We start from the raw sequence: 26,747 nt of genomic DNA, 5'->3' as shown, positions 1-26,747 counted from the left end.
ACTATTATATTTTATATTTATATTGTTTATATTCGTATTTAAACCTCAATCAATAACTTAGTTATGGATCATGATTATGCTTTGCCTGCACGTTCTGTGAAGCGCAAACGCATGGGTGAAATAAATGACCCGAGATGGTTTTGGGACAAGAGAAGCAACAAGACACGGGTAAATATTGGAGTTGCATTTCCAAGATAGAGAGAGCTTCGTGACAAGCTGAAACTACAGAGAGATGCCGAACTCGCTTGCATTCTGATAAACAGGTATACATCCATTCAGCTAACTTTATCTATCCGTATATTTTGTGAAACGATGATTTCTTGTGTAAAACGCAGACGGACTAGCTCTCATGTAAATCTACACTTGTTCTATATCTAGCTGAATAAAGTAGCTTCAAATGCAGTTCTCTAACTTGTTCGATATCATAGTATAACGTAATTATAATTATTAACGAAAGGCGACCGTGTTTTTTAACATATATTACTACTAGCTAGATGGTATATTGATTTGATAGGGGTCTCATAATTCATATAGACGGTTTCTTCGGGCGCACGGTCGTGTATATCGGTCTGGCTGCGGTGCCTTCTACAAACACAGTTAAAGGCAAGGTGATGAGTAGACTGAAGTTTGGCTCATTTGGATGTGCTGCAGGATGTGTTTCCCATACATTTATTTATTTTTTGAGACTCGCCACAATTTTAAAACTGATCTTTTTTCAAAAAGACTTCATTGAGTAACGTTGCGTACAGCACGTTTAATAATAATAATAATTCCTTACATTTATGTTTAAATATCAAAACGAGGCACAGATGTTTTTATATCGCTGTATTTCTGAAGGAAGACTTGCATGTTATATGCCTGATAGCAGCGTATGAGCGTACCAGCTCTGGTTCGTTTACAGCTGTTACTGCTATTTCTGGCGCTTTATGTCTGTGCTATAAAACATCTCCTGTTGGCAAATAATGAATTTGCATTTTCATTAAGTCCGCCTGATTCACGCAGCAAACATTTTGTTTGTTATCAAAAAATATCTACTCTAGAGGGACTTGGCTGTTGTTATTGATTCTATTTGGAAGTCTACCGGAAGTTAAGTTAGGTCCACAAAAGCGCTCATGCGCAGTAAACGTTTGTTTATGTTGTTGCCGTTGAAACCGTCTATATCTCTCCGTTCGAAAAGACATGATTGTCAAAATACTAAGTTAGAATGAGTGAGGAATGACAGGGAGCGACAGAGCGCGTGTTCCAATGAACAACAACTCCCATGAGCCTTACGCTCTTTCCCGACGTCATCAAAGTACGTCTTATGTTATTATTTTGATTGAGTGACCCCTGGTGGCCAAAAATTCCATACTACACGTTTAAGACATTGTGAAAGTAATCCCTATTAAAACCATTTAAAAACTATTAGTCCAGAGGTACACTTTGGACCTTGGCTCAGTGAACAACACTGAAGTCTTTTTTTATTTCATTTCATTGCATCTTATTTTGTGCTCTGTGGGTCATACAGAGTTTGGTGAGGGTGGGTAGACGATGACAGAATGGGAGCAGATGATCTGCGGAAACTATGACTCGATTTGACTGAACAAATTTCGACAGAAATGCATGATTTCTCCCACAGTGTTTTAGAGAAACACATTTTTTATCCCAGTCTTGGAAACCGATCTACAGTATATAGATATATTAATATATGTTGTAGAGCAGTGGTTTTGCAGCATCTTTGTCAAAGATACAACTAATGTTTTGATAGTTTTTGAGCGAATAATTTTTCCAGATAAAGAGTAATTTTAAAATAATTTTTTTTTCTTCCCTTTTTTTTTTTTTTTTTAAATGTACTTTTTATTGCTATCATGCTATCATGTACTTTTTAATGTTGTCATGCATCAAAGAGGTTCTTTTTAGATCTTAAAACATCATTTTGAAGGGTTCAGTCCACACACCCACACGTTCGTGTCATAAAGTGATAACAAGGAAGTAAAAATGACACTGATTGTCTTTCCCAATCAGGCAAACAGCAGATCCTGTATACGTACACACAGTGACACAATGACCGTTTCATGGCAGAGTTGATGCATGTGACTTACTCATGTGGGTTATGCAACAAATCAACATGCCCATACAACAAAATCTTCTCACATGTTGTTAGCAAGAAACCTTGCAGCATCTTTTAGCTGTATAATGTTTTAAAAAAAAAGTTAGATAGCTCACTCGGCTTTTTAGATGATCCCTTCTTTTATGGGTCATTCGAGTTGTCCTTTTTTCATAAAAGTATTTCCTGTTGTGTTAGGATGTGGTCAACCCTGTGCATTAGTACTGAATATAGAGCAGCAGGTCATTTTTCCTATGCAAATGAGCCTCTCAGATTCTGAGCTAGAGAAGACTTATTATGAATTCAGCTCTGCTAGGCAAAAGTTCAAGTTTGTGTGTGTGTTGGTTGTCTGTTTTGTGTCATTATGTTTTGAGAGCTCGCCAGCTGTGTTTCGTATAAGTGTGTGTGCTTTCTTTTAGTGCCAGCTGTTGGAGACTCTATTTGCGTGAGTGTGTATGCGAGTGGTCATGTTTAGGTCTAAAGTGCATGTGTATATATATGTGAAAAATGCAGATAATTGTCCACGAGTGAGAATCGGAGTGTGACTGCACCACCAGCTGTTGCACGGTGTTGTTCTGTTTCCCCTTGCAGTTGCATTTCCACTACACAGCCACCGGATGTGGGCTCCTTGCCTTCAACTTCTGCTTCTCCTCAGCAACAAACTCTCAGCTTTACTCCCTCCCTCTTTTTTCTCTCTTCCTCTTCCTCTCCTTTCACTCGCACTTTTTTAAAGCACAACAGATGGTCAGAAGGTCTCAAATCCCAAGAGAGGAGCACAGCTAGAAGCACTTGACTTATAATTGCTTCTTTTTATAACGGATATCCATTATAATGAAAAATAAGAGTGAAATCACGCAGATGCTGTACTATTATCAATCGTTCTGCAGCAGAGACCATTGCAGACTCACAGGAAGTCTTCTCAGATTTATTCCTCTATGATTTGTAGAGCTATTTTTGCTGTGACACTTTTATGCGACGTATTTTTCTGGTACGTTGTTGCGACGGCTGGCTCTTGTATGCTTACATGCACAAGTATGCTTTGTTTATGGAGTGTACTAAAAAAAGTATTTTGCTTTATTCTGTAACTTTGTCTCAGTTTTCAAGATTGTAAACAAAATGTAATTTAAATTTAAATTAATTTAATTTAATTTTTTACCTTAATGTCATGTGCAGGGCCCAATATTACAGTATATTACACTATATAGTATACAGTATATAGTAGATTTACCAAAATATGTAAATTTCTTTGCCTGTTACCTATTTTACACAGTATTTACTTCACAAAAAAACATGCTTCTGTTTATCTACAAATGAACACATTTGCATGTTTAATATTTTCGAAACAATCGAGTTGAGTTGATGCTGCTTTGTGCTTTTGTGTTGCTGATAATACAGCAAAAAATACGAAAAATACGAAAACATGTGCAGGTGTAAATGTTTGCTGAATTTTCTCTGTACCATATCACGCTTCATTGACTCGTACACATTCTGAGCTAACATCACCTCCATGCACACATGGCGCGGTATCTCACTGCACACGTGCCACATGGTTTATTGAACACACGGTTCATATGGTGTCTCAATATATCTGCTCCTCCCCTTTCCAGGTTCCACATAATCATACTCGATAGGATGCAAAAAGTGCATGTTTGATGAACACCGGCTCCTGATAAGATATGTAACGTGAAGCGTGTCCAGATGGCAGAATCGCCATCTCCCATTAGGCTGTAGAGAGGCATCGAGGCCAATTACTGTGTTTGTGTGTGTGCGCGCGCTTCAGAACTTGCTAATTGTTTGGTTGAGACTAGAGCGGGCGGAGTTATACCACATCAGACCTCTGGTGCAGATTATCTAGAGAGAGAACATTGGGGATTATCACACTGACAGATAGTGCTCGTCTGCTAGATGATGGTTTTTAGTGAGTTGGGTCAAAGCTGTGCTTGCCTGTGCAGAACTCCACAGTGTGAGGGTGTTTGTTTGCCAGACAGTTGCCAAGGTGTTCTGAGCCGAATCTGTGCTGTTTTGTGGTTGCTACTTTGTTTTGCGTTGTTGCTAGGAGGGATGTTCATGATTTATCAATCTAATCCATTTCATCATAAAAACACATTATTAATAATAACACTTAACAAATTAATGAGAGATGAAAAATTTCCCACTACATTTAAGTCACATTGGTGGATTTGAGTGTAGATCTACAGAAAGCTGCGTGGTTTGAAAGTGACTTTCGCTTGAGCTGTGCTTCGTGCATCGCTACAATGCTGATAATACTGACAATGAATCTTTCTTTGTGTGCAATTTCACTAATGTGACTTGCCTTAGCAAATACTGCTGAAAATGAGCATCTTTCAGGGTTATTCAGACATTGGTCAAACACACCATCTTTATTCTTCAGATCAGACAATCTTTTTGCTTAACAAAAGAGCTCAAACGTGCATTTCAAAAAAAAAATGCGAAAGTTCTCACAATAACACCACAAATAGGCCAGCGTTCTAAACATGTAATTTATTCATGCTCAGATTTTTTTTTATACATTTTTAGGTACTAAATGTACTTTTAATGTACCAATATGGACTCTTAAGATGCAAAGAAGTAGCTTTTGAAAATGTACTGCCCCAGTGACAGCTTTTGTACCTTTCAATAAACAAATATATGCCTGGGTTGATCGCTAATTGACTGCATTATGTTTGTTTTGACACATGATGATTTGGTTGTTAGGGTGACAGAACACATCCGCTAACCTCGTCTTGGTTGTGTGAGATGGATTTCACCGCACTTGTCTAGTTTCTTCGGTCTTGTGTAACAGATACAAGCTTCTGCTGTATAGAGTCGAGACTTCTTGAGTCACCGCTGAACCTCCTCCACAGCATGAGATCAAGGGCTCAGAACAGCACAACATAATCTGATTGCACCCCGAGACATGCTTCCACCTTCGCAAACCTGCGCATAACAAATCTGTGTCATAAGTTGGTTGTGTTCATGGGGTATAGAAACAGATCCTTGAGTTTGCTGTTGATACAAAGATCTTTTCCACCACAACTTTGCCTGCCAGCTTGGAACGTTTGCATAGATGCTGGTACACACACACACACACACACACACACACACACACACACACACACACACACAGCAGCCCGGCATGTGCACTATGAGTTAGTACTCCATGTGAGTTTACTTCATTAAGTGTTGCTTATGTAAAGTCAAATCTTACAATCCTGGTGAATGATCAGAGCGTGCCATAGTGATTGTTTCAGTATTGTTATTGTTATTAAACATCACGGATGAGTGAAATGGCTTCAAAAAATACTAATTTATTTTCTTTCTCTTTACATTTCCAAAAGTATAAAATTAGGAATGTACAAAAAATGCCAATGATTATTTGCTTTATTAGTATTATTCTTTTTTTTTTTTCAGGTACATTTTTTTTTTACTTTAGTTATTTTAGTACTTGTTTAAACTTACCAGATTTCTAAGTATTTCCGTGTTTTTAAGTATTCATACATTAACAATTTTACGTATATTTTATTTTAAATTTATTTTAATGTATATTTTATATTAGCTTTATTTCAAATAATGTAATTGTTTTTCAATTGTTTTAGTTAACAATAAAAATACTAACTTTTAGTTAACAATAAAAATACTAACCAAGTAAATTTTATTTTTATTATGGGCAAAATTACTCTGCATGGAAGCTGGCGCCACAACTTATTGATATAATTATTCATACTTATTGAAAAAATGTTTTCACACAGTGCATATGGTTTGTTCTGTGTTCATTTGTTTGCATTAAGAAATAATAATTCAGAAGGATGATCAATGCTGATGTTCTATGTGTTGTTGTGTGAAGTACTTACATCACTAGTCATGTCATCTCAATATATTTCAGGCTGGTAACTCAAGCGTTAGTGGTTTCTTTTGCAGAGAGCCTGATAACCATCAATTTACTCATTGAGCTCTAAAGAATCTTAACCCCATATGGCTGCGGATGAACTGTCTTTGGGTTGTTTTACTGCTTGAGTGTTTAGAAAGTGTATGTTAAAAAGCAGTAAACGTATGGGTGTTTTATTAGGATTTTAATAAAACTGTTTAGAGAGAGAAGAGGTTTAAAGGTAATTGAGGTGTCTATGTAATTGAACACAAAAGCAGTTGTATGGTATAACTCGGGGGCCCCTAAATGTTTGTTTGGTTAAATCCATCAGTTTGACCTTCTTTGGCCTCCATCAATGTTTAAAGACAATACTGTAGTCTAAGTGCTGGGCCATTGACCGTGGATTAAACGGGATGCACACAGACCCCTCTGTTCATTCAGAGTGTTTGAAGACTGCGTTGTTGGCTGTACTGCCCCATAGACCCAAAAGTGGAATGATTAATGTCAGTGGCAAAGCTTCACACAGACGAGATTAAACACTCCCTAACCATGCATCTGCAGAACCATCCCAAATACTGTTGATTATAGTTCAAATTTGAATAAATCTATGAAAATTAAACTTTGACAATATAACATGTTTGCATGTTTTGTGACATTTATGACAGCTTAAATCCAGTGGCTTGTTGATCTGTCTTTCATCTGTAGACATTAAGACATTTTTCAAAACCTTTTTTTATGTTTCACCAAAGAATGTAAGCCATACAGATTTGTAACTACTTGAGAGTGAAAAAAGACAATAAACTATCCCTTTAAAGTTAGGGTTGGGAATCAACCTCTTTCAGAATGACTGCTTCAAAACAAAACAAATAAACACAACAAAAACAAAACAAATAAACACAGCAATTAAAAACAAATAAACACAACAAAAACAAACAAAATACTCTCACACATACAAATAAAAACAAGTAAAACAATAACAAAAAAATAAATAAACACAACATAAACAAACAAAATACTCTCACACAAATAAAACAAACTAAAGCAATAACAAAACGAAGAACAAATAAAAGAAACACAATGAAACAAACATAATACTCATTCACACACACAAACAAAATCAAACAAAGAAAACAAAAATGTCAAACATAACCAAACAATTTCATTGAACTGACTGACTCAAAACAGGCAAAAAAATAAATAAAAAAAAATAACCTAAAAGGAAAAACATCTGAAAATAAACTAGGAGGACTGGTTACTTTATTATGTGTTGCATATAAACAATACATTGTAGGTTATGATGAATAGTTAGCATTCATTATTTGGTGCTTCCTCAAAGGTGTTAAAATAATTGTTAAATTAAAATGCAAGTGAAATGAAAGCCAGATTTGCTTTGTTACCACTCATATTTTCCTCAGAGCTGAAAATCTAGTTTGAAAAGGATTCTCTCAGAGTACAACAGAAAATTGCTAATGCTCGAATAGGCTTTCTGAAGTAACTCTGACTGGCCTTTATGCCGTTGTTAAGAAATTAAGCCTGTTGGACCTTGACATTAGCTAAAAGCTTGTATAAATCAGACCTGTCCTGTTGGATTATGGTGTTTGAACTGTATATGATTGCATTACTGATATGTTAGAGCCTGTTTGGAGACTGAGGTCTGAAAATAAACCTCTGTTTTATAGTGCAGCAAGGAATAATGAAAAGGATGTGGCACACTTGTGTTTTGATCGATATGGTCAGTGCACTCCAAAGTGCTCTCTAAAGTGGCAGTGAGGTCAAACAAGCGTTTTTTCTTACGGTAAATTTACTGATGTTCTTGACTAGCTCTCGTGTGCCAGGCAAGACACTCACACACACATACACACACACACACACACACACAATCTTAAGTTTTGCCTCCAGTAGTGCTCTTTTGAATGTGTCGAGTCACTCTGGCCCGTGTGATTTTGTTCCGTCACCCCCTCGGCTCAGGCCAGTATTCATGCTTCCACAGCTATTGTCATGCTGCTGTTACTCATTCACCATTCCCCTTTTAAGATTTGCCCCCCTCTCCCCTCTCAGGCTCCCCCACTCCCTTTCTTTCTCTCTTTCTCTGCCCCCATCTCAAGTCAAGTCATGGCAAGGTTTATTGTTGTTCCTCCTTCAGAGGAAGAGAAAGAATAAGGTGTAGTTTGTCTATTGGCTCTAGGGGAACATTTTGAAGGTGAACTGTGCAATTCTGTTCAATTCTGTTCTGTTTTCTTCCTTAATTCTCTCAGAAATCAATATTGTTATTAAAAAACTTTTTTTGACTCTTTTCAAATTTTCTGTATGACAAATTTTCCATACAAAGGAAATTGTGAAAAATTGAGACAATCAAGTCAAGTAGCTCATCATCCCCATCTCTTTCTCTCTGTGCTTTCTTCTATAGACAAAGGCAAAAAAAAAAAAAAAAATTCTTCAAAGTTAATGAATTAATCCTCTTTCCAAGCCGTCTGAAGCCTTTCATTTACTAACTGGTGGCTAGTCAAAGGATATTACAAACATACCCCATCTCTGTATCACATGTAATTTTAGTTCTTGTGGTTGTGTTGAAATATGTCATGAGATTATTGATGTCACCTGGCTTTGCTCTCATACGTCTTTGGTTCACAGAAAATAGCCAATAGTATATGGCTTCAGAAGACTGGGAATACAGTGCACACTTTTATGATATTTTTATTGCTTATGTTTTTCCATTCAGAGCTTGACGGTAGCCATTCACAGTCTGAATATTTTGCATCTCAGTTTGTGTTTAATTGAAGAAAGTCATATAATGGTAATAAAATTATGATAAAAGCTATTGCTTTTATGTGCAACAGTGATAGAGTGATTGAGTACTCGGCCGTGACAATGACGGTCGATCATGAAAAATATATTTTTTTCTGATAGATTATATAGCAGCACTTTGGATGGCACCCTGAGCTCTGATTGTTTAGTTGGTCACAAATTGCATTACAAAGTATCGAGGTGAGAAGAGAGGGAATCATGTAGTACAGTAGTAATGTTTGGGTTAGCTACTGTACATATCTGATTACTCTAATATAGGAGGCATTGGGATATTTACATTTAGCACCATGCATATTACCAGTGTTTAGTTTCATGCTCAAATGCAATGTCCGAGATTGACCGATCGTCATATTGCTTTTATATGTTTGTTCAGCAGCAGTTTTTGTACTTCTTATGGCTTTGAAAATGTGCAGGAGATTTCAGGAATCACTTGATAATATAGGTGAAAATATAGCACAAATCTGCCATAAACATAAGATTATGATTAGAACTTTATAGAATGTGAAATCTATCTCTGTCTGCTATCCTTGTCTGTGCTTCAGCAGCATGCTGTCATGAAAGCGCATCATGGCAGTAGCTCTTTCTCTTGGTCCTTTTTTAAATGCTTATTTTTTAATAACATTGCTGCATCATAATTTAACAGTTTTCTAATCACAAATTTTTTTTTTTTTAATAGACAGATTTTCTTGTCATATTTTTGTTTTTCACATTTTTTGTACTTTTAAGTCTTCAGATATTTTTATTATCTCCATTACGGACATACCCTGCCCCTGAATACTCAAGTACTCGTTTTCAAACCTATCGTTGATCAAAATGAGAAAATCACAAAAATGCCCATTACTAATTGCTTTTGCTTTAAAGTGCCCCATTATGCCATTTCGAAATATTACCTTTCATGCAGTGTGTCATGTAGCTGTATGAGAACATAAACTATCTGCAAAATATCTGCAATCGCCTGAACGAGTCGTCAGGAATTCAAATCTTATTCTGTTATTGCTCTACGTCACGAAGTACCACCGTGATGAGTTGGGCTGGCCCGAGAGCCGTGGGAACGGGTCAAGGCCAGTGGAGTAATTGGAAATGAGTGACACCTGCACCACTCACCGGTCTCGAGTCCCACGGAGGAGCTCCAGAAGGATAAAAGAGGAGTTACTTCAGTGAAGGACAAGAGAGGACCAGGCCTGGGTTTTATTTTGTGTTTTGGTTTTGTTTGTGGGCTGCAGTCGTCCGTGAGGGGCTGTTTCTCAAGATGGCAAATCCACACGACCAAAATCTACACGGGAAAAGCTTTTGCCCATACACAAAATTACCAATCAAAATGTGATTTGCCACTTAAGAGTAGGTAGACTTTCCACTGTATAATTTTTTTTTCTGAATCTATTTTAGCACGATACTATTTATATTGGTGTGAGTTTGGGATGTGGTTAATTGTTGGTCCAACCAGCGGATGAATAAGTGGAGTGGCAACCTATTTAGAAAGTGCTACAGAAATGATGTGCTTCCCCTTTAAGACAGGACAGACATGGATGATAAAAATGTTTTGTTCAGATAAAAGTGAGTCAGTGCCTGACACATCAGGTCTAGTCAGTGTGTTGTGTTGACACAAGCGTAGCGTCGTGTTTCAGGTAATCTCAGGGATGACTAGAGCTCCTGGCAGCAGATACGCAGAGACAAATCTTTGCTTGGGTCAGGGCCCTTCAAGTAACACACCTCAACACCTGTTGTAGTAGTAGTCATGTGGGTATAAAAGGTTACATAAAGCTTGTGTGGAGCATAGAGTATAACTAGGGATTGTTTGTGTTGTTTTTGTGTAAGTGTTTGTCTGAAATGAACTGTGAGGGAGTCTGTTGTTATCCAGCAGGCTAATCTGTGTAATCTCCTTCTAGAGCTAAAGAAAGAGTGCAGGGTGTGGAGACGTGTGTGTGTGTGTGCGTGTGTGTTGATTAACACTCTCTCACACACAGCAGATGCAAAACCAGCTTCAATTACACCAAAGAGACGCTAGCAGGCAGAAGAACGCTCATATTCCTCGGAGAGAGGGGATCAGTAAACCAACTGGCACTCTTAAGAAGTTTCTCTATCCCTCACACACACAGTCACACACACACACACACACACACACACACTCAGAAGATATTTGGAGTGAGACCTTCAGGACATAATTGAAATACAGTCCTGCTTATTAGCTGGTGACTTTTGTCATGCCATAATAATCATTTCATACCTCACGCAGGAGGTGTTTGTGAGCCCCTCAGGAGAATGTGATACGTCTAGGCCACTATTTCCATGAACACAAAGTAAACATGGCTTGAACTGAAATGAAAGCATTAAGCAGTACCACTCAAACAGAAATGATCTAAAAGAGTATGTGAAAGATAATTTCATTGCAAATATACTAGAAATAAAAAGAAAAGAGCTTCATTCTGTTGTACAGCTAAACGGGTTGGGTGCCTCCTCAAACTGATGCAAGTTGTCAGACCACTTAAGCAAACAAAATGATGTTTTCACTTTGAGGAATCAGCTTCTGAATGACTTGCTTATATTTTTAGTGTATGCACACACATATATATATATATATATATATATATATATATATATATATATATATATATAGAACATTTTGTTTGGCTATTATTTTTAATGTTTTGTAAAGACGTTTGAAAAGCTGAATATCAAAACCACATTATTTGTGTAGCATAAACAGTGCTCATTAAAACCAAAATATGCTGACAATTTCTACAAGCTAATTTACAGGTAATCATGCATATAAATTAGATAAACAGTTCATATAACATGAACAGTTACCAAATGTGAGTTGTCAAAAGTTTGTGTAAATTGGATTAGAGCTGAAACAACTAATCAATTTAATCGATTAAAATCGATTATTAAAATAGTTGTCAACTAATTTAGTCATCAATTAGTTGCTAAATAACTTTTATTTGCCGTAAGCAGCTCATTTCGTGCATATTTAAATCTGCGGTGACCAAAGTGCGGCAGTAATGAGCCACCGGAGGTTTTACTCAGCCAGTACAGCTGGAGAAGTAGCGAATACCCAATAGCTGGCCTCGTTTTATGTCATGTGCTTGCCGAACAGCGTCGCTGCAGCATTCAGCCAGGGGGGCAGGGTTTCATATTTTTATTGGCTAGCGGACCCCCACCTGCTGTTAGCATTCCATTGACTCCCATTCATTTTGGCGTCACTTTGACAGTGAATAACTTTACATCTGAGGTGTTTAAAGACTCCATTTGTCCATTCACTATTTCTAAAGAAACACGAAAATGTATAAAATGCTCCATTACCTTGTATCTTACGTTGTGGCCCCGTAGAAGCAGTTTTTGTAAAAATAGGCTAACGATTGCATCATAACCTGCGACTCTCTGTCGCACAGTAGAGAAGCTACCGTATGGACAAGAGAAGCTCGCAAGCAATATCGCGTTCATTATCGAAGGGTTCATTATGCGTAGTTTGTCAGCAATCTACGCCTCTTATCTATATCTTATCTATAAAAATAACGATATTGGCGTCTACACCAGCAAACTATATTGTTTGTGTATTCTAAGCGGACGCGTGTCTGCTTCTTTAAATTCTCGAGCTCATTACAGCAGGATTGATTCTGTTTGGTTGGCAATGATTTTATCGTTCATCAGAAAAAAAAAATTGTTCTGAAAGTGATTCCAACTATATAATTTCTCTGTGCCTTTAATCGTAATAGTTGTGGTGTGGACTCTGCTATTCTTTAATATTGGGAATGATTTTTAGAACTATATCTTTATCGTTATCTTTATAGTTATCGTGCTTGGTGTGAACGGGCCTTAAGGCTGGTGCAAGTGCAAAGCAGTGCAGAGGATTGTGGGAAGTATGGGCTGGGAATCTTTAGTTCCCACTGGGAATGGAGAGGCGGGAAATGCTTCCTTTGCCAAATAAAACGGCTGAACAAAAGATCTGGAGAAGGAGAGCAGATTGGACAATTGGACAGTGCAGGGAAGAATAGAAAGAAAAAAAATGCACACACCCACTTCCACATGCTATTTTTCTCACAGTGTGAATGTAAATTTGGATGTAATATCATCGAGAGGGTTATTTGTCAAAGCTAAGTGTGGAGAACTGGATCTGAAAGGCCTGAAATTACACTGTACTTGTGCATATGACACTAATGTACATTGAAAACATGACACGCTAACCTTCATTTAGCCCTCTTCTCTGTGTTTTGGTCTGGTTTGTCTCTCCTGTCACATGGACTTACGCTCACATTCACACACCCTGTTCTAAGCCTCCTTGGTCCTGTAATTAAAATCCTTCCCTCTCCAGAAATACATCCTGACCCTACGACCAGCGCCACAGAAGGGAGTGTGTTTCACGATTATCTGGAGAGAGCAACCTCTTTCTGAAATGAAAATATTGGAAGGGAATTGGAAAAGTTTGAGCTATATTCTGACAAAAAAAGCTCACATCCTCAATTGCTGTCAAAAATGGACTTGGACAAAATCTGGATTCCTATAAAAAAAGTCTTTGTTCACTTTGGGAAACATGAATGTTTATGTGTTTCCTGTCCCTGGCTCACAAAAACCATGGATGGCATAAACAATGTGTTTGAATGCATATGCTAGCTGGACAATAGATGCGTGTCTGTTGCTTAGGATGCATCTATAGTCTGGCTGTTGATTGATTGTGACTAAGAGAATGTAAACACGAAGGAAGTGTTGTAATCGGCAAGATCATCTCAAACCTAGTTTGTCCATTTCGGTTTTGGTCTCACGAAACCCATCAAGTACATGCCTGGGTGGTATTTTACAAATTTAGGTAACACTTTACTTAAATCATTTATGTATAATACCTTATAAAAGTAGTTCCAATGCATTTATTGTGGGTTGTAATACACCTTATAATGCATTGTACAATCTCATGGATAATTGTAACCACAGTTAATATGTCATAAGACTTATCAATTAATTGTTACAATATGCTTTTTAAATTTGGTTATAATTATTTACTACAAGATAAAATGCACTACAAGGCATATTTTGAATAATTATAATGCATTTTTTTTCATACCCATTATATTGCATTATACATAAAGGCTTTAAATCTCAATAGATTAGAATATGATGACATGCCAATCAACTATTCAACTCAGAACACCTGCAAAGGTTTCCTGAACCTTCAAAATGTTATCTCAGTTTGGTTCACTAGGCTACACAATAATGGGGAAGACTGCTGATCTGACAGTTGTCTAGAAGACAATCATTGACACCCTTCACAAGGAGCCACAAAGATTAATTGGCAAAGAAACTGGCTGCTCACTGAGTGCTGTATCCAAGCATGTTAACAGAAAGTTGAGTGGAAGGAAAAAGTGTGGAAGAAAAAGATGCACAAGGTCCTAGAGTCTGGAAGAAGGGTGGAGAAGCTCATAGCCCAAGTTGCTTGAAGTCCAGTGTTAAGTTTCCACAGTCTGTGATGATTTGTGGTGCAATATCATCTGCTGGTGTTGGTCCATTGTGTTTTTTGAAAACCGAAGTCACTGCACCTGTTTACCAAGATATTTTGGAGCACTTCATGCTTCCTTTTGCTGACCAGCTTTTTGAAGATGCTGATTTCATTTTACAGCAGAATTTGGCACCTGCCCACACTGCCAAAAGCACCAAAAGTTGGTTAAATGATTTTGATGATAATGATGATGATAAACAATTCACTAAAAAGTTTTTTTTTATTTTTCTTTTTTATTTTTTTATTTTTTTTTATTTTATGAAGTATTCTTATTTGTTGAGAGATAGTGAATTGGTGGGTTTTTGTTAAATGTGAGCCAAAATCATCACAATTAAAATAACCAAAGACTTAAACTTCTTCAGTCTGTGTGCATTGAATATATTTAATACACGAGTTTCACAATTTGAGTTGAATTACTGAAATGAACTTTTCCATGAAATTGTAATTTGAGATGCACCTGTATATACAGTATATGTATGTGTGTGTGTGTGCATTTTTGATTGGTCAGTATTTATTGTTTGCTAACTGTGATTGGTGGTTCTCTTTCAGACCTGTCAAAGAACCGGCTCTGTGAGGTGCCAGAGGAGGTGTGTCAGTTTGTCTCGTTGGAGACGCTCAGCCTGTACCACAACTGTGTGCGATCCCTCACGCCCAACCTGTGCCAGCTGCAAGCCCTCACCTACCTCAACCTCAGGTAAAACAAGATACAGGTTCAAGTGTCTCATCACATTTATCTGGATTGTAACGTACACAAAATAATCAGGTCACTCCGAGTTAAATTTCAGCTTGATTAAAGGATTGTACAGTATATACAGTAAATCTGTCATTCAGTGTTTTGTATTGGTGTTAGATTGCATCATTTGAATTCTGTCTCTTTCTGTTTGTGCGGTGTAGTCGTAACCAGCTGTCCAGTCTCCCGCCGTCAGTATGTCAGCTCCCTCTCCTGCGGGTGCTCATCGTCAGCAACAACAAGTTATCAGTCATACCGGCCTCCATACACACACTCATACACCTGCGACAACTGGTACGTACAACTGACAGATATACACTCATCTTCATTTAGAAGGCATCTTATAGACAAAGGTTTTTATTCAGATCTGCTGAATCCTGACCCTCCCCCTTACACAAACTGGTTGATTAAAAAAAAGACAAGAAGAGATTTATGAGCCTTGATGTCGAAACCAGGATGAATAATTTGCCATGGATTCCCTTGAGATTTTCCTATGGGTTTTTTTTATTTATTATTAATTCATGACTTCATCAAAATTCAGGATGAGTAACTGTACTTTACGTTGAAGAACAAAACATCCAATTATTTTCAGTTTATATTTATCATAGACCTTGTTATGCTCATCAATTAAAAAAAACACACAATAAAACCCCCACAGGAATATTTTTAGGGAACCCGCAGTGAAAAACTATTCCAGGTTTTGACATCACACCGCTGTAGCACTGTAGCACTTCATCTCAAATGTTTTCACAGTTTCACAATATGTCTGAGGATTTTTTTCTACATTTGTAGTTTAGTTAGCAGAGTTAATCCATATCAGAATCAGTCACAAAAACGTCCCTAGGTTACGTATGTAACCCTAGTTCCTCGAGGGAACGAGACGCTGCGTCGATCGCATTTGGGGAACGCCTTTGGCAAGAACAACTCTGAATATCGTGTGCAATCAGTTCAATGGAAGAGCGTGACGTCACGGACGGGGTGACGTAGCGACCAGGAAGCTATAAAGGCACGTGCCACGCAGCTGGCTTCAGCTTCGAGTAGGGAAGCAAGCGCAGGCAGGGGTGCCGGGAGTATGGCTCGGCGACGCAGCGTCTCGTTCCCTCGAGGAACTAGGGTTACATACGTAACCTAGGGACGTTCCTCTTCGGGAACTCGAGCTGCGTCGATCGCATTTGGGGAACGATGTGCCAACGCTGCCAGACTACCAAACCCCTGCCTAGTGTGTATCCGTAGAGCACAGCTTAGGACGAGAGGACAGAAGAGCCAGGAGCGGCTCGCATATCGAGATTGTAAAATCTGGCAAATGTAGAGGGCGTGGACCACCCCGCAGCGTTGCAGATGTCCAAGAGGGACACACCTGCCAGGAAGGCCTTAGAGGCAGCCATACTCCGCGTAGAGTGAGCCTTGGCTCCCAAAGGAAGGGGAAGACCAGAGGACTCATATGACTCGTTGATAGCCTCGACTATCCAACGGCTAAGGGTCTGCTTAGAGGCAGGAGAACCCCTGTTAGTAGGACCGTAGCATACAAGCAATTGGTCGGATTTTCTCCACAGGGCAGCTCTGTGGACGTATGCGTCCAGTGCTCGCACTGGACACATACAATTTAGCTTCACCTGGTCTGGCTCCCGAAAGGGAGGAGGACAGAAGGCCTGCAGTACGACAGGTTGTGGTGTGACAGAGGGAACTTTAGGAATATAACCCGCTCGAGGGTAAAGAAATGCTTTGGCCATACCAGGGGCAAAGTCTAGATAATTAGGGGCCACCGAGAGGGCCTGGAGATCTCCAACTCTCTTTAGAGAAGTAATAGCCAATAATAGGGCAGTCTTAAGTGTCAGATGTCTGTCTGATATTTCTTGAATTGGCTCGAATGGAGCTTTGCAGAGAGCCTCTAACACCACAACCAGATCCCATGGGGGAATACGGGACCGTACTGGAGGTCTCAGCCTCAGTGCACCTCGGAGGAAACGTGTAACTAGGGGGTGTCTACCCAGTGACTGGTCACTGAAAGGGACGTGGTAAGCAGCTATGGCCGCCACGTACACCTTTAAGGTGGAGTGGGTCAACCCCGCAGAGAGCCTAGCTTGTAAAAACTCCAGAACTGTACCAACTGGGCAGTTAACAGGGTCAAGGTGGCGATCTCTGCACCATGAAGTGAAGAGTTTCCACTTCAGGGCGTACAGTTTCCTCGTAGAGGGAGCTCTGGATTGGAGTAGGGTCTCAACAACCTCGGTTGAGAGACCAGCTGCTAACAGATGTGCCCCCTCAGGGGCCACACCCACAGCTTCCACAACTCCGGGCGAGGGTGAATTATTTTGCCCTGCGCCTGAGAGAGTAGATCTGTCCTGATCGGAATCTGCCATGGAGAGCCGTCGAGGAGAGAAATCAGATCTGCGAACCATACTCGGCCCGGCCAGAACGGGGCTACTAACAACAGACGGACCCCGTCCCGGCGTACTCTCGCCAGAACTCCCGGGAGCAGAGCGATGGGGGGAAAAGCATACAGACGAAGCCTCGGCCAAGTCTGTGCCATGGCATCTAGTCCCAGTGGAGCTGGGTGAACTAGAGAGAACCAGAGGGGACATTGCGATGTCTCTCGAGTCGCGAAGAGGTCCACCTGAGCTTTGCCAAATATCTGCCATATCTGCTTCACCACCTCGGGATGGAGCATCCATTCCCCGGGCCTCGGCCCCTGTCTCGACAGCATGTCTGCTCCCACATTCAATCGCCCAGGAATATACACTGCTCTTAACGAGAGGAGTTTGCCCTGGGACCACAGGAGGATCTGGTACACCAGCTTGTACAAGGGGCGTGAACGCAGACCCCCCTGGTGATTGATATAAGAGACTACCGCTGTGTTGTCGGTGCGCACTAACACATGACAGCCTCTCAGGTCTGGGAGGAAATATTTTAAAGCTCGATACACTGCTAGCATTTCTAGACAATTGATGTGCCATGTTAGATGGCGACCGCTCCACAGACCGCGGGCAGGGTGGCCACTCATGACCGCACCCCAACCGGTGAGGGACGCATCTGTCGCTAGCGTTACACGGCGACCAAGAGCTCCCAGCACCGGGCCCTGATTCAAGAACCAAGGTTTCTTCCATATGTCTAAGGCACGAAGGCATCGCCGCGTGACCTGAATAGTTCGGAAAGGATTTCCCCTCGGGGAAAACCCCTTGGTCTTGAGCCACCACTGAAGGGGCCTCATGTGCAGGAGACCAAAAGGTATCACGTTGGACGCAGCTGCCATGAGCCCTAACAGTCTCTGAAACTGCTTCACAGTGAGTGACTGGCCTTCTCTGACTCTCTTGACTGATGTGAGGATCGACTCGATCCGAGCAGGAGACATACGTGCCTGCATCGTGGTCGAATCCCATACTACGCCTAGATAGGTGGTTCTCTGAACTGGAGAAAGTACACTCTTCTTGGCATTCAGTCTCAAACCCAGCTCCCCCATGTGTGCGAGAACGACATCTCGATGTCGAACCGCCATCTGCTCTGATTGAGCTAAGATCAACCAATCGTCGATATAATTTAGAATGCGGATGCCCTGCATACGGAGGGGTACCAGAGCCGCATCTACACACTTCGTGAACGTGCGGGGTGAGAGTGCAAGGCCGAATGGAAGTACTCGATATTGATAAGCTTTGCCCCCGAAAGCGAACCTCAGAAACTTCCTGTGTTGTGGAAGGATGGATATGTGGAAGTATGCGTCTTTGAGATCTATCGTGACAAACCAGTCCTCGGATCTGATTTGAGCTACAACCTGTTTGACAGTAAGCATTTTGAACTTCAGTGACATAACTGAGAGGTTTAACTGACGTAGGTCTAAGATCGGACGCAACCCCCCATCCTTCTTTGGAACTATGAAATACCGGCTGTAGAACCCGGATTCCCTGTCTAGAGGAGGGACCACCTCGATGGCCTCCTTCCTTAATAGGGTATTCACTTCTTGTTCCATAACCAGAGCCTGCTGGGGGCCGACGACTGTCGGTGTAACCCCATTGAATTTCGGCGGTGGACGGCCGAATTGAATAGCGTAGCCTCTTTCTACTGTGTGCAGGACCCATTGAGAAACATTTGGCAGAAGTTTCCACGCTGCTCGAAAATGTACTAAGGGAATCAGTCTCTCGAGACTGATCTCTGGTGTAAGAGGCCCCCGAAGGGGAGGCGAGCTTCCCAGCTCCGCTACGCTCACGGGCGGAAATAACTGGGAGGGACGCTCGCGGGAGACCGCTGCGCCCTGAAACACTGGCAGGGTTGGCAGACCGGCCTCCGGAGGGTACCGGGGAGAGGCGGGCACCGTATACTGAGGTGGGAACCGCTCTGACCCCGTAGGGGCTACCCTCGAGGTCACTGGTAGCATGGCGTCAGGACCTCTTTGTCGAGGACTTCCTAGCTTCGATAATAGTACGAAGATCTGATTTTAATCTAGGAGCCCCCGACTCAGAGCGTCGCTTAGACCCTCGGTCCCGGCGTGGGGGAGCACGAGTGGCGACGCTCTGCTTTTGAGCCTCGCGGTATGAGGAGCCTGCTAGTGGCGTGGGTATCTCCCGTCCAGATAACCCACAAGAGCGACGAGGGAGGAAACTCTGGAACGCCGCCGCCTGTTTACGGGCCTCCTGGAACCTGTCGACGACAGTATTGACTGTGTCGCCGAACAGGCCCGAGGCTTGGAGCGGGGCGTCCAGGAGGCAGAACCTGTCACGGTCTTTAATTTGGGACAGGTTCAGCCACAAATGCCTCTCCGTGGCCACCAAGGCTGCCATAGACCGCCCAATTGCGCGAGCGGTCTCTTTGGTGGCGCGGAGGGAGAGATCAGCGGTCCATCTAAGCTCTGCAATATCGTCGGACTTGATCCCCTCTCCCTCGTCTACATCTCTCAACAGGTCGGCCTGATATGCTTGAAGGACGGCCATGGTGTGAAGGCACGCCCCTGCCTGACCTGCTGCCACATAGCCCTTGCCCACTAACCCTGATGTCGTTCTCAATGCTTTAGTAGGCAAGGCCGGAGCCTTCAGAGACGACGCCGAACCGGGTGACAGATAGCCCGCAAGCGTCTGTTCAACCCGTGGCATCGCTCTGTAACCACGCTCATCGAGCCCTGTCACATTCCCATAATACTGCGAATCAGGGCCGAAAAGACGGGTGGAATATGGGTGTTTCCACGACCTCGCTATCTCATCATGGAGGTCGGGAAAAAAGGGAAGGCTCCGGGCTGGAGGTGGTTGTCTGGGCCTGAGATACCGCTCATCTAATTTACTTCTCTGCGGTTCATGTGATTTTTGTGGGGGCCAGTCTATTTTTAACTTCTCGACTGCGCGAGTAACCACCTCCAGCAGCTCCTCATACTGGGGCGAAAGGGGTGGCGAATCCCTGCCAACTGTCTCCACATCCACCTCATCAGACGAAGAGAGGTGGAGTGTCGACCCCTCGCCCTGGGCGGAAGAAACCGACGAGCGTGCTTCCGATCCCAGGGTTTGGGCGCCAGATCTAGCAGATGAGGAAGGAGATAAGGACGTGCCCGTCTCCATTCCCTCTGCCAGATCTACCTGCGAACCCCACGAGTGCAGCAGCCGCTCTGCCTCAGCAGAAGCGGGGCCAGAACCGCGGGGAACGCTGGCGAAGGCTCCCTCCTCGAAGAGAGCCCTCCGGGATCGAAGCGTCCGCATTGGCAATCGTTCACAATGCGGACAGTCAGCTCCCTCGAGAGCTGACTCAGCGTGCTTCGACCCCAGGCAAACCACGCATAAATCATGTGTGTCTCCAGCCGTGATGTAGCGCTGGCATGGAGGAACACACAGTTTATAGCGCGATTTGGTTTCGCCCTTCAAATGTCTAGTCTTTGCTTTGGACTTAGGCATTTTAGTCTACTGAACTGGACAGACAACAGTAAATAAGACTTACAAGACAGACTTATGAACATGCACACACAGAGCGCTTGCTGAAAGACGCGAAGCTGAAGCCAGCTGCGTGGCACGTGCCTTTATAGCTTCCTGGTCGCTACGTCACCCCGTCCGTGACGTCACGCTCTTCCATTGAACTGATTGCACACGATATTCAGAGTTGTTCTTGCCAAAGGCGTTCCCCAAATGCGATCGACGCAGCTCGAGTTCCCGAAGAGGAACAGTTATTAATGATCGTACATTTCTGACAGCTGTCTGTGGTGTGAAATTTCTCACGCTCACCAAGGCTACTTTTATTTGATGAAAAACACCATGAAAACAGCAATGCTGTAAAATATTTTCCTATTTTAATATATTTCAAAATGTAACGTATTCATTTGATGGCAAAACTGAGTTTTCAGTAACCCTTGATTCAGTCTGTAGAATTATATCCATATTTTTGTGAAAACCGTGATATTTCGTCATTATTTTTTCATGATTTTTTGCTAAATAGAAATTTAAAAAGAAAAGCATTTATTTAAAATAAAAACAAATGTCTTTACTCTTACTTTTGATCAGTTTAATGCACCTTTGTTCGATAAAGTATTCATTTTTAAACCGTAGTGGACGCGCAATATTCAGTCCCTGTTTTATAATTTCTTCCATACCTTCATCTTTCTCACTGCACCTTCCTCTCGCTGTCTGTTTCTCCATCAGGATGTGAGCTGTAATGAGCTGCAGTCACTTCCTGTTGAGCTCGGCCAGTTAGAATGTTTAAGGGATTTAAATCTGAGAAGAAATCAGCTCACAATTTTACCAGAAGGTCAGTATCTCAATCCTATTTTCTAGGCCTTGTCACATAAAGGAATAGTGTGTTATCTTGCAGTATTACAGAGATTGAGATCACAAAACACTGGTGACCAAACACTCCAAAAGCCCAATCTGTTTTGTATTGTGCAGATTAATAAATAAAAAATAATAATAATTCAGATTAATAAAATAATATTTGGACACTTAAACCACACTTAAAAAAGTGTGTGAAGGTCTTTGAAAATTAAGCAAAATATAAATATTAAAAATAATCTTTTTTCATTTTCAATGATAAAAAGAGTGATATTCCTGTCATATTAATGGTTAATGTGCAGAACTACACTCATGGTTACTTTGATAAGACACATTTATGAATTTGAAGACTTTGCTGGCTATAAATCATTGCAAATATGTGACCCTGGAGCACAAAACCAGTCTTAAGTAGCACAGGTCCATTGTAGCAATAGCCAAAAATACAGTGTTTGGGTCAAAACGATCGATTTTTTTTTTTTATTTTGTGCCAAAAATCATTAGGATATTAAGTAAAGATCAAGTTCCATGAAGATATTTTGTAAATTTCATACCGTAAATATATTAGAACTTGAATTTGAACTAGAATTTGATTGGTAATATGCATTGCTAACAAGTTTATTTGGACGACTTCCAACATGATTTTCTCTATATTTAGATTTTTATTGCACTCTCAGATTTTCAAATAGTTATATCTCAGCCAAATATTGTCCTATCCTAACAAACCATACATCAATGGAAAGCTTATTTATTCAACTTTCAGGTATAAATCATAATCATAAAAACGAACCCTTATGACTTTTTTTGTGCTCCATTCACACACGACTCTGAAGAGTAATGTAAACTTGATTTTTGACATTCAAGCATTAATGAATAGCTTTCAGTACCAGTGTATGTTGTACATTGACTCTTCTCTCATCTCAGAGCTGTCAGAGATGCAGCTTGTCCGTCTGGATGTGTCGTGCAACCGCATTTCACACGTTCCTGTGTGCTACCGTCATCTCCGGCACCTCCAAAGCATCATTCTTGACAACAACCCCCTCCAAATGCCCCCCGCCCAGATCTGCTCCAAAGGAAAGTTCCACATCTTTAAATATCTGAACATGGAGGCCTGCAAAAGGACTCAGGACCAGTTTGAGAAAGCTCTGCGGCCCACTGCCTTCAACAGCTGGTGAGGGATCATCAAGGACAAAGTTTAAATGGCCTCTATCAGTGAAAAGTCTACTCATTCCTCTCTTTATGTGTGTGGTCTCTGCAGTCTGGATCAGGACCTGTTCCCCGGTCAGTATGGTGGCCTGGATTCTGGCTTCAACAGTGTGGACAGCGGAAGCAAAAGATGGTCAGGAAATGAGGTATAAAGAGCTGTGAACTGAAGCATTAAGACTGCTAAAGGCTTACTGAGTGTCATTTTAAACAGCTGTGTGTCTGTGTTGTTTTATTTTAGTCTGCTGATGATTTCTCTGAACGGTCGCTGCGATTGACGGACATTTCCCGGGAACACACACATTTTCAGGAGGAAGAGGAGAGAAATGTATTGCTAGATACACCCAAAGGTAATGTTAATGTACTCTCTAGATCAGTGGTTCTGAACCAGGGGGGCAAACATCCAAGGGGGCTTCAGGATGACAAACAGAATATAAAATAAAACAAGAAAGGGAATAAAATAAGCTTAAACAACTAAAACATTTTCTTATTTTAATTCACCCACTTAACAATGCTTATGTCTTTAACGAAGCAGGATTCCTACAGTGTTGGAAAACCTGGATATATGAAGAATCGTTTGATTTGTAGATCTAGAAAAGAAAAGACTTTTCTTAATGTACATAACAACACAACATATAACATAATATTACATAACATCACATATAATATAACATAAAATATAACTACATATAACATATATAACATAAAATAAAATAATTGGGATTTTTCTCTGTTTTCTGAATATAAATTTTTGTGGTTATGTCAAGCTATAAATTATCGTATGTAGAAATTGTGAAAATGATGGGGACTTCAAATGCTGTTGTGGACTGTGGGGCCTTGGAGCCAAAAAGGCTGCTCTAAATCTTGGCTACTCTGTCTGTGATAAAACATTTCTAAAACTCTTGGTCCTTTCTGTAGTGAATGGAGACCTGGAGCAAGTGGACTTTATAGACAACAGTGTAACGGAGGAAGAAGAGGAGAGGTGTCACCCACAGGTGAGGAGGATTTACTGCCGTGACAGAAGCTGTACCTTGAACATTAAAGGTGCACTGAGGGCTTTTGTTTTTGGCCCTTTTACAAATTGTACCCTTTATTGTGCTGGCGGATGCTCCAGTGGCCTTGAAAGCTGAAGATCTATACTGACAGCTATTGGCAACAAAAAAAAGTATGGTTATAAAATGTCCTTAGTTGTTAGCTGCTAGTAATCGGACTTCCTCAATCACAACAAAGACCAGCTCAAGCATGATAATAGTAATACCAGTAAGTGTGAAGACTACTTGATGACTTAAAATGATTGTTTGAGAGGACGGAAAGTAAGAAGCAATGACTTATTCAAATCATTTTTTGAGGAAATGAAAGTCTTTTAGAAAGGTTCCTGTTGCTGTGGTAAATTTGACACTAAAGGTAGCCATTTCCATAAACAAGACCTAAAGATATACTATAAAGAGGGTCATATTGAGTATGTTAAACTACCCCCCCCCCCCCCCATCATTCTACACTCCATACACCATAATGGTAAAGCAAAAAACTGTTTTTTAACATCTTTGCAAATTTATTACAAATAAATAACTTAAATTATTCCAATGCATAAGTATTCATACCCTTATCTGGGACAGTTTGAATTTAGCTCAGGAGCCTTCATATTGCTTGTAGATGTTACTGCACTTCGAGTGAAGTTAACCTGTGGCAAATTCAATTAAATGTGTATGATTTGGAAAGGCAAACAGCTCTCAATAAAAGGTTTAACAGCAGATAATGCATTTCAGAGCAAAAACTAAGCCCTGAGGTCAAATGAACTGCCTGTAGAGCTCAGAGACAGGACTGCATCAAGCTACACATCTGGGGAGGAGTTCTGCTTTCATTTAAGGGTCACAGAAGCATATAGCCTCCATTATCCATAATGGAAGACGTTTGGAAGAACCAGGACTCTTCCTAGAGCTGGCCTTCTGGCCAAACTGAGCAACTGATGGAGAAAGGCTTTGGTTAGAGTGGTTACCATAAACCAGATGGTCATTCTAGTTGAGCTGTATGATCATACATGGAGATAGGAGAAACCTACAGAAGGAAAACCACACTTTAACACTCCACCAATCTGGGATTTATGGCGGTGTGGCAAGACTAAGTCCTCTCCTCAGTGAAGACACATGAAAACACATAAAATTTGCAACCACAAAAAAAAAAAACCTAAAGGACCCTCAAACTGTGAGAAACAGTGTCCTCTGGTCTGGTGAACCTCAATTCTAAGCATCATGTTTGAAGGAAACCAGCTCTGCTCATCACCTGCACAGTGCCATCCCAAAAGTAAAGTGTGATGGAAGCAGTGCTTTGGGGCTGATTTTCAGTGGCAGGGACTGAGGGAGGGAATAGAAGAAAAGCTCAATGCACCAAAATGTTGAGATAGCCTTAATGAAAACCTAGTCCAGAGCATTCAAAACCTCAGACTGGGAAGAAGGCTCACCTTCCAATAGGACAATGATCCTTAACACACAGCAAAAGTAGACTAGCTTATAGACAACTCTGTGAATTTCCTTGAGTGGTCATCCAGAGTCTAAGCTTGAACCCAATCAAATATTTCTGGAGAAACCTGAAAATGTGCATCTGCCCCCATCCAACCTGACAGAGCTTAAGAGGCGAGGAGAAGAATGGCAGATAATTGCTAAATGCTGATGAGCAAAGCTTGTCGCATCATACCCAAAAAGTCTTGAGACCGTGAAGGTGCTTCAGCTTAGTACTGAGTACTTATGCACTGTACTTTTTTTAATTATTATTTTTTTTATATATAAGTTCACAAAGTTGTGACTGTTCTGTTTTTGCTTTGCTATTATGATGGATGGAGTGCAGATTGATGCTGAAAAAAAAGTAATTTAAAGTAATTTTAACACACGGTTGCATCAACAAAACGTGAAAAAATTAATTTGTGTATTCTTTGGATTTACTGCAATTTGAAACTTTTGATTGTTAGTGTAGAAGTCATAAGGTAAAAATGATGTTGATGTAATGTCAAATTAAAATGATATCCCCTCTCTCCATGACAGGAAAAGAATGAAAGTACCAGCAGCACACACTCCCAGAGCCCCGAATCTACCTGCAGCAAGTAAGGACTGTTTGCAAACACACACATTGCTTCCAAAACCTGCTATTATTATTAAAATGGAGAATCTCTCTAAAGGGTCATCACATAAAAAGTATACTAGCTGACCAGCCTATTAGGTGACTGATAGTGGGGCTTTCCTACAGACACTAGATCCTCAAACTGACCTGTGCTTGTGTGTGGTATCAGGTTAACTTACTGTGCACAGCAGCTTCTGTTAGATACATTTATTTTACAGACATTGCAAACAGTTTCAGCTTGATCTGGATCAGATATTTAAACAGTCTCTCAAACAGATGGCATATTTCTATCTGGGTGAAATTTTGGCCCGAATATATTTCAGTGTATATCCACACTCAGTGTTGGCCATGGAGAAACATCAGTCATGTAGACATACTGCATTCAAATAAGACAATGCAGGATACACCAAGAGTGTGAGGACATACAAAGAGCATCCACATTTGAATGCATTTGAATACAGCTGGTAAGAGGATCAGTTCTCATGCTACAGTACGTAATGTGTGGATGGGCTTGATAAATGGACGAGAGGAAGACATTGTATTGTCTCATGGCAGCAGGCCGGAAAATTTCCAGTAACTGTCTTTGGAGTGTGGAATAAGTCAACGAACCAAAGGTGCTCCAAGATGGAGAAGATGTTGTTCATTTATAGAGAAAAACAGAGGTAGGAAAAAAGCAGCAGACAGTCAGAATTACAATGAGCTGTTTCTCCTATCCCTGTGTGATTTGAAGGCCACAG

The 26,747-nt window shown here is 40.9% G+C and overlaps 1 protein-coding gene across 2 annotated transcripts in view; it reads left to right on the top strand.

The window, feature by feature from the left end:
* lrch4 (leucine-rich repeats and calponin homology (CH) domain containing 4) overlaps positions 1-26,747 on the top strand; it is a 42,457-nt gene that overhangs the window by 3,926 nt on the left and 11,784 nt on the right. For both annotated transcript variants that reach the window (XM_052560669.1, XM_052560668.1), the window contains exons 2-9: positions 14,791-14,935; positions 15,136-15,265; positions 21,574-21,679; positions 22,621-22,867; positions 22,955-23,048; positions 23,141-23,249; positions 23,818-23,894; positions 25,935-25,993. In XM_052560669.1, the coding sequence (XP_052416629.1) occupies positions 14,791-14,935; positions 15,136-15,265; positions 21,574-21,679; positions 22,621-22,867; positions 22,955-23,048; positions 23,141-23,249; positions 23,818-23,894; positions 25,935-25,993 (967 nt within the window). The remainder of the gene's footprint in view (positions 1-14,790; positions 14,936-15,135; positions 15,266-21,573; positions 21,680-22,620; positions 22,868-22,954; positions 23,049-23,140; positions 23,250-23,817; positions 23,895-25,934; positions 25,994-26,747) is intronic.

The sequence above is a fragment of the Carassius gibelio genome, chromosome B7 (assembly GCF_023724105.1).
Source record: "Carassius gibelio isolate Cgi1373 ecotype wild population from Czech Republic chromosome B7, carGib1.2-hapl.c, whole genome shotgun sequence".
In the NCBI taxonomy this organism is placed as follows: Eukaryota; Metazoa; Chordata; class Actinopteri; order Cypriniformes; family Cyprinidae; genus Carassius; species Carassius gibelio.
The sequence above is the reverse complement of the archived record's forward strand: the minus strand, read 5'-3'. Positions and strand labels throughout refer to the sequence as shown.